We start from the raw sequence: 14363 nt of genomic DNA, 5'->3' as shown, positions 1-14363 counted from the left end.
TGCAGTACTCTCCCTATAAGAAAGCTCTCTCTCTCTCCCTGCAGTACTCTCCCTATAAGAAAGCTCTCTCTCTCTGCAGTACTCTCCCTATAAGAAAGCTCTCTCTCTCCCTGCAGTACTCTCCCTATAAGAAAGCTCTCTCTCTCTGCAGTACTCTCCCTATAAGAAAGCTCTCTCTCTCTCTGCAGTACTCTCCCTATAAGAAAGCTCTCTCTCCCTGCAGTACTCTCCCTATAAGAAAGCTCTCTCTCTCTCTCTGCAGTACTCTCCCTATAAGAAAGCTCTCTCTCTCTCTGCAGTACTCTCCCTATAAGAAAGCTCTCTCTCTGCAGTACTCTCCCTATAAGAAAGCTCTCTCTCCCTGCAGTACTCTCCCTATAAGAAAGCTCTCTCTCTCTCTGCAGTACTCTCCCTATAAGAAAGCTCTCTCTCTCTGCAGTACTCTCCCTATAAGAAAGCTCTCTCTCTCTCTGCAGTACTCTCCCTATAAGAAAGCTCTCTCTCTGCAGTACTCTCCCTATAAGAAAGCTCTCTCTCTCTCTGCAGTACTCTCCCTATAAGAAAGCTCTCTCTCTCTCTGCAGTACTCTCCCTATAAGAAAGCTCTCTCTCTCTGCAGTACTCTCCCTATAAGAAAGCTCTCTCTCTCTGCAGTACTCTCCCTATAAGAAAGCTCTCTCTCTCTCTGCAGTACTCTCCCTATAAGAAAGCTCTCTCTCTCTGCAGTACTCTCCCTATAAGAAAGCTCTCTCTCTCTCTCTGCAGTACTCTCCCTATAAGAAAGCTCTCTCTCCCTGCAGTACTCTCCCTATAAGAAAGCTCTCTCTCTCTGCAGTACTCTCCCTATAAGAAAGCTCTCTCTCTCTCCCTGCAGTACTCCCCCTATAAGAAAGCTCTCTCTCTCTCTGCAGTACTCTCCCTATAAGAAAGCTCTCTCTCTCTGCAGTACTCTCCCTATAAGAAAGCTCTCTCTCTCTCTGCAGTACTCTCCCTATAAGAAAGCTCTCTCTCTCTGCAGTACTCTCCCTATAAGAAAGCTCTCTCTCTCTGCAGTACTCTCCCTATAAGAAAGCTCTCTCTCTCTGCAGTACTCTCCCTATAAGAAAGCTCTCTCTCTGCAGTACTCTCCCTATAAGAAAGCTCTCTCTCTCTGCAGTACTCTCCCTATAAGAAAGCTCTCTCTCTCTCTCTGCAGTACTCTCCCTATAAGAAAGGCAGCAAGCTGACTAAAGCTCGCAGGGCCAGACAGCTGGGACTGGAGGACGCTGCCGTGGCCCTGCTGGAGACGCCACACACCCTGGACCTGCTGGCCTGGGTCAAGCCTGGCACGGAGGGTAAGACTAAGGCACACATACACACACACACACAGACACACACACGCACACACAGGGCTGAGTTGGAGTGGTATAGTATCGAGTACATAGGGTTGAGTTAGAGTTGTATAATATTGAGTACACAGGGTTAAATCATTATAGACCACACAGTGGAGGTCACTTTAAGGAAATAACTGATGTGGTTCTTGTATAGTATAGTTTAGAAATAGCAAGTATAGCATAAGGATATAGAGTAAAAACTGTATATTGTATAGTAGGGGTGGGAATCGCCAGAGACCTCACGATACGATACTATCGCGATACTTGCGTCACAATACGATAGTATCGCGATATTACATTTTTATTTTATTATTTTATTTCATTTATTATCTTTTTCAACTGCAAAGTAGAACTTTGTCAACATGTTTTATCTAATAAAATAAAGTTCAGTCTGTTCATCTCACTTCAATAATTTTTATTGCAGAACATGGTATTTTCTCAAGCAGACAGATGTAAACACTGTAATCTGTGTTGCATGTACCTGACAAACTGAACTGTTTGTATTACAGTCATATTCCAACTTAACTGAATGCACATGTGTGGACTACTGTACTATTACAGGTATTGAAATGAACAATGCAACTTCCTTATAACATTTTTATTTAATTTTTAATTTTATATAATAATTAAATATCGATACTTGGCGTCCCTGTATCGATACAGTATCGCCACGCAAAGTATCGCGATACTACGACGTATCGATTTCCCCCCCCCACCCCTATTGTATAGTAGTGTACATAGGACCCAGTGCCTTAATTCGTAGCTAACATTGTGTTGCATTATCTCAGGACTTTAATGTGTCTATTTTATCATGCCTATTTTATTTCTATTTTATTAACTGTTTATTATGTCTATTTTATTATTTAGTATTATTGCACAATCAAAGCGGGCATGGCCACCCGCATTTCACTGTATGCCCTGGTATGTACTGTATGTGACAAATAAACCTCTTGAATCTTGAAAGTGTGTTCTATCGGGTAAGATTTAAATCAGGCGAGTGCGTGACCCTGAATGCCAACATGATTCTCGAGCCGACTCAGAAGAATGGAGTGATCAACAGTGTCAAAGGCTGCACTGAGGTCAAGCAATAAGAGCACAGAGGTTAAGTTAAAATCAAGAGAAAGCAGTAAGTCGTTTGTGACTTCAGTAAGCGACGTTTGAGTGGAGTGGAAGGCTCTAAAGCCAGATTGAAAAGATTTGTGAAGGTTGTTACTTGATAGATGGTCAGTGATAATAATGCATTTTGAGCAAGAGTAATAGAGTAAGAGTAATGACCAGTGATTTAGGTTAGTCACTGCAGCCCATTGATGTTTCAAGTTTTGTTTTATTTGTCATATAAGGTACATAGTGAAATGCTTGGTTCTATATGACACTCCTGTGATTGTGCTTCATATAGTAAAATATAGGGATGCACCGAAAATTCGGCCACCGAAAATGATCGGTCGAAAATGGTTAAAAAGGCTCTTTCGGCTTTCAAAGAACAGGGTTACGTAACGTTCGTAACCTAAAGTGTTGTTGTGATGACGTAATCAAAATGCGCAACGTGTAACGTGAGCAGCTTGGCAGCTCTTCCTGCGTTCTGCAGCCTGTGATAACTAACTCCTCTTGGGAGTCGCGCTGTTTCTATAAACTCCGCGAGCAACGCATCCAATAAATGCGTCTTTAACATGATTTATATCCTCGCCATTACTATATGCCCGTCGCGTTTTTTTGTATCTATCTTTCTCCGATTTTTCTGTTTTCTCCCCGTCCCAATTCCCCCCCCCCCCCCCCCCCCCCCTACCTGGTTGTTGTGCGCATGTTCTCCTACTGGTCGGTACAAGGGAACCCTGAAGTATCTGCACGCTTCCTCCGACACGTGCGGCGACAGCCAGTGGCTCTCTTCTCACCTGGCAGCGAGGACTCTCATTGTCTATGGCTTGGGGGAAACATATTAGACAAATTTGTTAGAATCACCAGAAAGGCTTTCGAAATAGTGAAATGCCATGTTGGCCTCAATATTTTCAAAACAAATTATATGAATTTATGGTGGCCAGTTTCGAATTGCAGCCTCCCGTAGGTGCTCTTTGAGAGCGGTTTTGAATGTGGGTAGGGAATATAGGATTCAAAATTGTTTACGGTTGTGGGTAGGGCGTTCCACATTGTTGTGGCATAATTGCGAAACGTGTTTAGTCCCTTGTTTGTATGATAACAAGCCTTTTAGTTCATGGTGCAAAAAACAAAAAAAGTCAGGTGTGTGTTTTTGCAACGTATGCCACAGGAAATTACAGTGTGGCAGTAATGGGAAAAGGGTGCTAGCTCGCCATCAATCAGAAGCTAGCCACAAGACTTGCATTCTCGCTCTCCAGTACACAGCCTCCCTGCCTGGTGCGACAACCACAACAGTAGGGTATATAGTCACAGTCAGGACAGTAGGCTCTACAAGTAGGCTCCCTTAAAACGCTAACGCTATTAAAAAAAAAAATACAGTGGAGGCAGGGCACGAAATTAGAGCCCGCCACCCGCGGGCAGATTTGAGGTTTGGCGAGTGAGACTGAGAGGTCTGACTATTTGGGCAACCAAATAGTCATGTGAAAACCGATCGAAAAACATGATCCAATTCTTAGCGGAGTTCTCACTCGCTGACTTCTATCTCAAGCACACAGACCTGCAGCGCACTGCTCCTCCTCCTCCTCCTGCCCCTCCCAAACCCGTGTAAACACAGAGGCTTCCATCGCATGAGGGCATGCTGAATGTGATTTGACCAAAGCAGAGTATAGGGTCCAGCTGCAGCGCCGGAGAATCCTTGCTGGAGCTGGAGGCTACTCGAGTATACACACAGACAGTGGAGCTGTTTGCAGATAGCGAGCATTTTGACTTGTTGCGTGGTGGCGATGTCTCGCAGATAATACAACTACAAGTATGATTATATAATATATATATTTTATTTAAAAAAAAATTATATATATATTATTTTATTTTTAAACCAAAAACGATTGGTATCGGCCGATATGGCTCATAGACGATCGGTGATCGGTATCGGTGGCAAAAAACGTGATCGGGGCATCCCTAATTATGTTCTGTTATATCCTGCAAAGAGGGTAGAGTGAGGAGTCTGATGATGTTTAACAGTAGGTTACAATTTAAGCTTAAGATTGAATTTACATGTATTGATTAATCAATCATCAATGAATATATTAAAATAATTTGCTTAAAATTTTACTCTGGCCTCTTATTTAAGTGTATTCTTCAACATAATACACTATTTATCTAGAAATGTACTGAATTTCTTTTATATATATGTGACACAAAAATGCGTTTTTTTTTTGGCTGGTAAGAAATATGCTTGGCGGGTAGATTTTTCCCATCTACCCACCACTGGCCGGTGAGTCAAAAAGTTAATTTCGTGCCCTGAGTGGAGGTTAAAATAAGAATATGACTTGGCCTGAAAAAAAGTTGTCAGGAGATTTTTTTTTGCTTTAATCCCTGTTTGCTGCATTTCGTCATTTTCTGGGATTAGACAGGATCACTCTAAAACTATACTCATATTCACCACGGTATAACACGTGAACGTATTGACATTTTTCTTTTTCTTTTTTCACATATTGAATGATAGATAGGTGATGTCAAATGGGCCATAGTATTGTATCCATAGCTATAATATAGAATATATATATAGCCCTGCAAACAACGCCACTTATTCCTATCTTTTAGAGCGTTGGCGTGGTATGAACAAAGATGCTCTAGGCTTCCGGCGCTGATTGAGTTAAGCACCACCCACAACCCAAATGGAATGATCCATATTCTTTATCTTTACATTTTTTTTTTTTATCAAAGTCGACTATACAAATTCTTAGTCAGGGACAGGCCTATTGTGTTATAGAAAGCATAGTTGGTGGGTTTCTAGCCATAAACACAGTGTTTCTGGTTGATGACCAGCAGATGGCAGCAAAGCTCCATGGAAAATAAACACTGGTGTATGTGTGTCGAGGTTCAACATATTGGAATCTTACATCTGTATAGATTGAAGGGGTGAATTAAAATGAAGTGTGTGTGTGTGTGTGTGTGTGTGTGTGTGTGTGTGTGTGCGTGTGCGTCTCTCTCTCTCTCTCTCTCTCTCTCTCTCTCTCTCTCTCTCTCTCTCTCTCTCTCTCTCTCTCTCTCTCTCTCTCTCTCTCTCTCTCTCTCTCTCTCTCAGGTCTGTCATCATTGGAGGAAGTGGCTACAGGTGTGGAGCAGATCCTGGCTGATATTATCTCCAAAGACCCGGATACCCTCACCTATATCAGAGAACTGTAAGCACACACACACACACATTCATTCCTGTTCTCTACATCTAACCATTTCTCCTCATCTTCCTCTTGTCAAGTTTTATTTTGCATTATCATCATGGTTATGATTTATTACGAAAAATTATTATAATTAATTAGTGTGGGTGACCTGGCGAAGCCAGGTTGCCACCCACACTATACATATCCATACTCTTTTTATTATTATTCTTTATTCCACCGATTTTGCCAACACACTCGTGCCAGAGCGTTCGCGCCCCATACACGTGAAAGGTATCAAAACGACCGGCTTGCTCCAACTCGATGTGCTATTCGAACTCGTAAAGTTTCACCGCACCGTCTGGCTACGAATCGACTTTAAACGGTAAAATTTCGGAAATACAGTGCAATTTAGAGTTTCAAACACTTTGAACACTTTGCAACACGTAAGCGTTCGCGCACCATACACGTGAAAGGTATCAAAACGAGCGGCTTGCCTATGGCAACTGCGGTCTTCGAACCCGTAAAAGTTTCACCGCACCGTCTGGCTACGAATCGACTTTAAACAGTAAAATTTCGGTCCCATTGGGAATGCATTGCATTTTAGAGTGTAGCAGCTGAAATAATCTTTTTCCCCCTACCTTGGGTGAATTGCGAGTGTGATCTCAATTTTGGACGTAGAAATAAAACAAACACATCAAAACGATGACACGGCTGTCAACCCGCTCACAAAAGAAAAATAAATGGAATTGGACATTTCTATCTCAACTGACGACCATTTGTTTGAAGGTTCTCCTCCCCATTGACCGCCATGCAATCGCCCTCTAGAAATCACATTTTTCACACTATTTTTTAGCCTTCTGTTCCGATCGCCGAAGGAGTGCCACAATATCGCACGAATGTCACAATATCGCGCACAACCCTTCGCCTACTCGTTGTAGTGCTCATGTGCGCGTCACAACGCTTCATCTCTTATAGTTTTCTTTTAATCAATGTGACAATGCAGTCATGCATCTGCCTCCATAGAAATGCATTGGATAGAAAATATGCAAGTCATAGTGATTGCTTCACCTGTGTGGCTCATGGCTCACTCATGATTGGTTCAGCTGTGTGGCTCGTGGCTGAGCTGCCAATGACATCATCCACTTAACCCATCATTGGCCATCACTGTGTTGCAGTACTGAATTGCTGACAGCGCCCTCTGTCTTGTGGGTTGTGTCATTGTACTCAGTAGGGATATCCTCTTTCATTTTTCATTGGTCCATGTTGACCACCTTTCATTGGTCGATGTTGACCACTCCCCCGATCCTTAGACCACGCCCCCTTAGGCCACACCCCCTCAGTGTATCTCTTGAACCGTTTGTCGTAGAGACTTGCGGATTGTGCCATTGGTCGATGTTGACCACCTTTCATTGGTCGATGTTGACCACTCCCCCTGTTGACCACCTTTCATTGGTCGATGTTGACCACTCCCCCGATCCTTAGACCACGCCCCCTTAGGCCACACCCCCTCAGTGTATCTCTTGAACCGTTTGTCGTAGAGACTTGGGGATTGTGCCATTGGTCGATGTTGACCACCTTTCATTGGTCGATGTTGACCACTCCCCCGATCCTTAGACCACGCCCCCTTAGGCCACACCCCCTCAGTGTATCTCTTGAACCGTTTGTCGTAGAGACTTGCGGATTGTGCCATTGTACTCGGTGTAATAGTGTAATAGTGTGTAATAGTGTAATAGTGTGTAATAGTGTAATAGTGTAATAGTGTGTAATAGTGTAATAGTGTGTAATAGTGTAATAGTGTGTAATAGTGTGTAATAGTGTAATAGTGTGTAATAGTGTAATATTGTGTAATAGTGTAATAATGTGTAATAGTGTAATAGTGTGTAATAGTGTAATAGTGTGTAATAGTGTGTAATAGTGTAATAGTGTGTAATAGTGTGTAATAGTGTAATAGTGTAATAATGTGTAATAGTGTGTAATAGTGTAATAGTGTGTAATAGTGTAATAGTGTGTAATAGTGTAATAGTGTAATAGTGTGTAATAGTGTAATAGTGTGTAATAGTGTAATAGTGTGTAATAGTGTGTAATAGTGTAATAGTGTAATAGTGTGTAATAGTGTGATAGTGTGTAATAGTGTAATAGTGTGTAATAGTGTAATAGTGTAATAGTGTGTAATAGTGTAATAGTGTAATAGTGTGTAATAGTGTAATAGTGTGTAATAGTGTAATAGTGTAATAGTGCAATAGTGTGTAATAGTGTAATAGTGTAATAGTGTGTAATAGTGTAATAGTGTGTAATAGTGTGTAATAGTGTAATAGTGTAATAGTGTGTAATAGTGTAATAGTGTGTAATAGTGTGTAATAGTGTAATAGTGTAATAGTGTGTAATAGTGTAATAGTGTAATAGTGTGTAATAGTGTAATAGTGTGTAATAGTGTGTAATAGTGTAATAGTGTAATAGTGTGTAATAGTGTAATAGTGTGTAATAGTGTAATAGTGTGTAATAGTGTGTAATAGTGTAATAGTGTGTAATAGTGTAATAGTGTGTAATAGTGTAATAGTGTGTAATAGTGTGTAATAGTGTAATAGTGTGTAATAGTGTGTAATAGTGTAATAGTGTAATAATGTGTAATAGTGTGTAATAGTGTAATAGTGTGTAATAGTGTAATAGTGTGTAATAGTGTAATAGTGTAATAGTGTGTAATAGTGTGTAATAGTGTAATAGTGTGTAATAGTGTAATAGTGTGTAATAGTGTGTAATAGTGTGTAATAGTGTGTAATAGTGTGTAATAGTGTAATAGTGTGTAATAGTGTGTAATAGTGTAATAGTGTGTAATAGTGTGTAATAGTGTGTAATAGTGTGTAATAGTGTGTAATAGTGTAATAGTGTGTAATAGTGTAATAGTGTGTAATAGTGTAATAGTGTGTAATAGTGTAATAGTGTGTAATAGTGTGTAATAGTGTAATAGTGTAATAGTGTGTAATAGTGTAATAGTGTGTAATAGTGTGTAATAGTGTAATAGTGTAATAGTGTGTAATAGTGTAATAGTGTAATAGTGTGTAATAGTGTAATAGTGTGTAATAGTGTGTAATAGTGTAATAGTGTAATAGTGCAGGGCTGTACGTTAACTTTTTTTGCACATAGCACTGGTGCTACAGAGGTTGATAGTTTTGTAGCACAGGCCAAAATCTTGTAGCACGAGTATAAAACGTCTCTAAAATCTCTAAAAACAACCACAAGTAGTGCAGTTCATTACTTAAATAGGTATGTGACTGGCAAGGGACATGAATCTTGCATACAGGGCACACAAAATCCAAACTTTAACAAGAAATGCTTTTAGACAAATTCTTTCTTTATTTGCCCATAATGTAAAACAAAAAGAACAAGGACATAACCATATAACCGATATGAAGCAGTCCGAGACCAGGCAGCGCTGGTGTGGACTCAGATTACAGGGAAAGCTAGAAACCAACCTAGAAACACCTAGAAACCAACATAACAAATAGATATAATGCATACAAACACCTGTACATATTTGTGGAACCAAATAAATAAATGTATTATTATTATTATTATTATTATTATTATTATTATAATTATTCGTGTGTGTGTGTGTGCGTGCGTGTGTGTGTGTGTGTGTGCACTGCACACGTGTCACAGTTCCAGCATCATGTCTGCTGGCCACTTTTTCAGATCCACACACACACACACACACACACACACACACACACACACACACTATTGCATTAATCAGAACTAAGTACAAGGAACTCTGCATGAATGAAAAGGGCTTTATAAATAAAATGAATTATTATTATTATTACCTTATTTGCATATTGTCTCGTTATTAGATAGATAGATAGATTGATTGATAGATAATTAATACTTTATTGATCCCGGAGGGGAATTTAAGTAGCCATACGATGGAGTTCTTTTTACAGAGTAAAATTAGCGGCTTAAATTTAGTGAACAGCATTTCTTCCTTGGCGATGCAATATGCCACATTCATCTTAAACTTTACCTCACGGAGATCAGCATCATCCGCTCTGGTCGTCTGTTTACTCAGCGAGTGCAAGAGGGTGCGGGAGTAGGATTTTGCAGAACACCGGCCCGCGCTCAGGAGTTTGTTTAGCGTTGAAGGCATCCCGGGCAAGAATGTGTCGATGGGACGTATTGTGTTTATTAATGTTATCCCTTTTTAGGATATTGTTACCCGCGAGTCAAGGGATTCTCTGATCGGATCTTTTCCGGAGTCTCCCGGCACCAGTGACAGAATAATAATAGCTGTGCTTCCTCATTAAAAAATATCCACGGAAAATCATTTTCCCACTCTGCGTTATATCTGTACATCTTGTTAATCTTCTCCTTTTGTCTCGTTTCTATTAACGGTGGTCCCTCTCGGGCTCGTTTGGGGTTTTGATCTTGTACTTCTTTTGTTGGATTTAATACCTTAAAAAAGCGCTTCATCTTGTCGAAGTCACCCAGTCAGTGTACATTGAGCTCGCAACTTAGTCGCGGGGATATTGTTCGCTAGGGATTATGGGATTTGGTGTTTGATTATGGACTATACGCGAGACGGGACATTGTTTTTAATCGCACGAGACTACAAGTACCAAGTGGATAGCGTGGCGCTGTGGTCCATTCAATTTACCGTCACACTTTATTTTTTTTTGCTTGCTCCACGGGCCATCGCACCAGTGCTACTGAAGTCAATTCATTCATCGCACAGACTGACGTCAGTGTCGCACGTGCGACATATATGTCGCAATGTACAGGCCTGTAATAGTGTGTAATAGTGTAATAGTGTGTAATAGTGTAATAGTGTGTAATAGTGTGTAATAGTGTACTAGTGTGTAATAGTGTAATAGTGTGTAATAGTGTGTAATAGTGTAATAGTGTGTAATAGTGTGTAATAGTGTAATAGTGTAATAATGTGTAATAGTGTGTAATAGTGTAATAGTGTGTAATAGTGTAATAGTGTGTAATAGTGTAATAGTGTAATAGTGTGTAATAGTGTGTAATAGTGTAATAGTGTGTAATAGTGTAATAGTGTGTAATAGTGTAATATTGTGTAATAGTGTAATAGTGTTGCGGGTTGTGTCGTTGCACTCAGCAGGGATATCCTCTTTGATTGGTCTATGTTGACCACTCCCCCGATCCTTAGGCCGCGCCCCCTTTTTGTATCCTTTGAACCGTTTGTCATAGAGACTCGCGAGAGACCCTCTCCCCCGTTGGCCGGCGGTGCACAGGCGTCACCCACACTTTCACAATTTCCCCCGCGCGGAATTGTCTAGTTATTATTATAATTATTAATTATATATAATAATAATTATTACTTATAATAAAGGAGTAGTCTGTAATGTAAATGTGAGTAGTGAACATGTATTCTGTCTGTCTGTCTCTCTCTCTCTCTGTCTCTCTCTCTGTCTCTCTCTCTCTCTTTCTCTCTATCTCTCTCTCTCTCTCTCTCTCTCTCTCTCTCTCTCTCTCTCTCTCTCTCTCTATGTGACTATAATAACATTATAGCTCAGCTCAGGTGAGAGAGGAGCTATGTGACTATAATAATTAGGGATGTTCGATATTGACTTTTTTACCGATATCCGATATACCGATATTGTCCAACTCTTAATTTCCGATACCGATATCAACCGATACCGATATATGCGGGGTTTCCCCCCCCAAAAAACGGAATGATTTCAGGTAATTAACATTACATATGTCTTGTCATGGAATTAACACAACATTATGCATACTTTTGACAATAAATAAAATAAGAATTTGTTCTTACTTGCTTGCCTGGGTAAATAAAGGTTAAATAAATAATACATATATATATTTTTTTAACCGATACCGATAATTTCCGATATTACATTTTAATGCCAATATCGGCCGATATTATCGGACATCCCTAATAATAACATTACTCTGTTCAGGTGTGAGAGGAGCCATGTGACCATCCAGTCATCGGTCTCTAAGGCGGCGCTGAAGGAGAAGGGGCAGCAGCAGCAGGCGGGTCCGGCCGGCCACCAGAACAAACCCAAAGACATCGACAAGTTCCACCTCTACTGCGACTTCACCTGTAACGTCCAGCGCATCCAGCCCCACCAGGTAACATCCAGCCCCACCAGGTAACATCCAGCCCCACCAGGTAACATCCAGCCCCACTAGGTAACATCCAGCCCCATCAGGTAACATCCAGCCCCACCAGGTAACATCCAGCCCCACCAGGTAACATCCAGCCCCACCAGGTAACATCCAGCCCCATCAGGTAACATCCAGCCCCACCAGGTAACATCCAGCCCCACCAGGTAACATCCAGCCCCATCAGGTAACATCCAGCCCCACCAGGTAACATCCAGCCCCACCAGGTAACATCCAGCCCCATCAGATAACATCCAGCCCCACCAGGTAACATCCAGCCCCATCAGGTAACATCCAGCCCCATCAGGTAACATCCAGCCCCATCAGGTAACATCCAGCCCCACCAGGTAACATCCAGCCCCATCAGGTAACATCCAGCCCCACCAGGTAACATCCAGCCCCACCAGGTAACATCCAGCCCCACCAGGTAACATCCAGCCCCATCTGGTAACATACAGCCCCATCAGGTAACATACAGCCCCATCAGGTAACATCCAGCCCCACCAGGTAACATCCAGCCCCATCAGGTAACATCCAGCATTCCAGCCCATCAGGTAACATCCAGCCCCATCAGGTAACATCCAGCCCCATCAGGTAACATCCAGCCCCACCAGGTAACATCCAGCCCCACCAGGTAACATCCAGCCCCATCAGGTAACATCCAGCCCCACCAGGTAACATCCAGCCCCATCAGGTAACATCCAGCCCCACCAGGTAACATCCAGCCCCATCAGGTAACATCCAGCCCCATCAGGTAACATCCAGCCCCATCAGGTAACATCCAGCCCACCAGGTAACATCCAGCCCCATCAGGTAACATCCAGCCCCATCAGGTAACATACAGCCCCATCAGGTAACATCCAGCCCCATGAGGTAACATCCAGCCCCATCAGGTAACATCCAGCCCATCAGGTAACATCCAGCCCATCAGGTAACATCCAGCCCCATCAGGTAACATCCAGCCCCATCAGGTAACATCCAGCCCCATCAGGTAACATCCAGCCCCATCAGGCAGCTAACCTGGTTCCTCTGTGACTTAGCCTGCACCACCTCTTAACCACTGAGTCCAGCTAGTTTAAGATGCTGCACCACCTCTTAACCACTGAGTCCAGCTAGTTTAAGATGCTGCATCACCTCTTAACCACTGAGTCCAGCTAGTTTAAGATGCTGCATCATCACCTCTTAACCACTGAGTCCAGCTAGTTTAAGATGCTGCATCATCACCTCTTAACCACTGAGTCCAGCTAGTTTAAGATGCTGCACCACCTCTTAACCACTGAGTCCAGCTAGTTTAAGATGCTGCATCACCTCTTAACCACTGAGTCCAGCTAGTTTAAGATGTTGCATCACCTCTCTTAGACACTGAGTCCAGCTAGTTTAATATGTTGCATCACCTCTTAACCACTGAGTCCAGCTAGTTTAAGATGCTGCACCACCTCTTAACCACTGAGTCCAGCTAGTTTAAGATGCTGCACCACCTCTTAACCACTGAGTCCAGCTAGTTTAAGATGCTGCATCACCTCTTAACCACTGAGTCCAGCTAGTTTAAGATGCTGCACCACCTCTTAACCACTGAGTCCAGCTAGTTTAAGATGCTGCACCACCTCTTAACCACTGAGTCCAGCTAGTTTAAGATGCTGCACCACCTCTTAACCACTGAGTCCAGCTAGTTTAAGATGCTGCATCATCACCTCTTAGACACTGAGTCCAGCTAGTTTAAGATGCTGCACCACCTCTTAACCACTGAGTCCAGCTAGTTTAAGATGCTGCACCACCTCTTAACCACTGAGTCCAGCTAGTTTAAGATGCTGCATCACCTCTTAACCACTGAGTCCAGCTAGTTTAAGATGCTGCATCATCACCTCTTAGACACTGAGTCCAGCTAGTTTAAGATGCTGCATCATCACCTCTTAGACACTGAGTCCAGCTAGTTTAAGATGCTGCACCACCTCTTAACCACTGAGTCCAGCTAGTTTAAGATGCTGCATCACCTCTTAACCACTGAGTCCAGCTAGTTTAAGATGCTGCATCACCTCTTAACCACTGAGTCCAGCTAGTTTAAGATGCTGCATCACCTCTTAACGACTGAGTCCAGCTAGTTTAACCTCTTAAACCCTAGCCATATTTTCAGAAAAATTAGCCTAAAAGTACATACCCAAGTCAATGGAAGATTGCTCCACTTCTACAAGGTCCATTTGCATGTGCTTGGTATCTAGGGACATCTATGGACCTCAGGCAATGTATTCCCAGTGTCAGAGATATTCTGTCTGTTACTATGCTTGAGTAAATTTGAATGAACCAAAGGAGAATATAAATGATTATTATTTTATTCTTTTCCATCTTTGACGGTGAGTAACACCATGCTAATATTGACAAAGTGAAGAATCATTCAACACCTTCTTGAGATCAAGTGTACTAAAAATCTAATCAAATGAACAAAGGGCAGATGATTTACAGGGTTTTCTATAGATACAGTACTGAATTTTGCCATCCGGACACATGCAATTTGAAATATGAATATAGAATATAGAATATCAGACCTATAACTCACATTATTATGGCCAGGTCATACATCTATGGATCGGGTCAAATCTCCTCTTTCC

The 14363-nt window shown here is 41.9% G+C and overlaps 1 protein-coding gene across 1 annotated transcript in view; it reads left to right on the top strand.

The window, feature by feature from the left end:
- LOC311234582 (S1 RNA-binding domain-containing protein 1-like) overlaps positions 1-14363 on the top strand; it is a gene marked incomplete at its 3' end in the record, with an annotated part of 152320 nt that overhangs the window by 56906 nt on the left and 81051 nt on the right. The window contains exons 7-9 of the mRNA XM_084321829.1: positions 1195-1333; positions 5550-5646; positions 11553-11727. Of these exons, the coding sequence (XP_084177955.1) occupies positions 1195-1333; positions 5550-5646; positions 11553-11727 (411 nt within the window). The remainder of the gene's footprint in view (positions 1-1194; positions 1334-5549; positions 5647-11552; positions 11728-14363) is intronic.

This window comes from Notolepis coatsorum, assembly GCF_963971535.1.
Source record: "Notolepis coatsorum genome assembly, chromosome: 9".
Classification (NCBI taxonomy): domain Eukaryota; kingdom Metazoa; phylum Chordata; class Actinopteri; order Aulopiformes; family Paralepididae; genus Notolepis; species Notolepis coatsorum.
The sequence above is the reverse complement of the archived record's forward strand: the minus strand, read 5'-3'. Positions and strand labels throughout refer to the sequence as shown.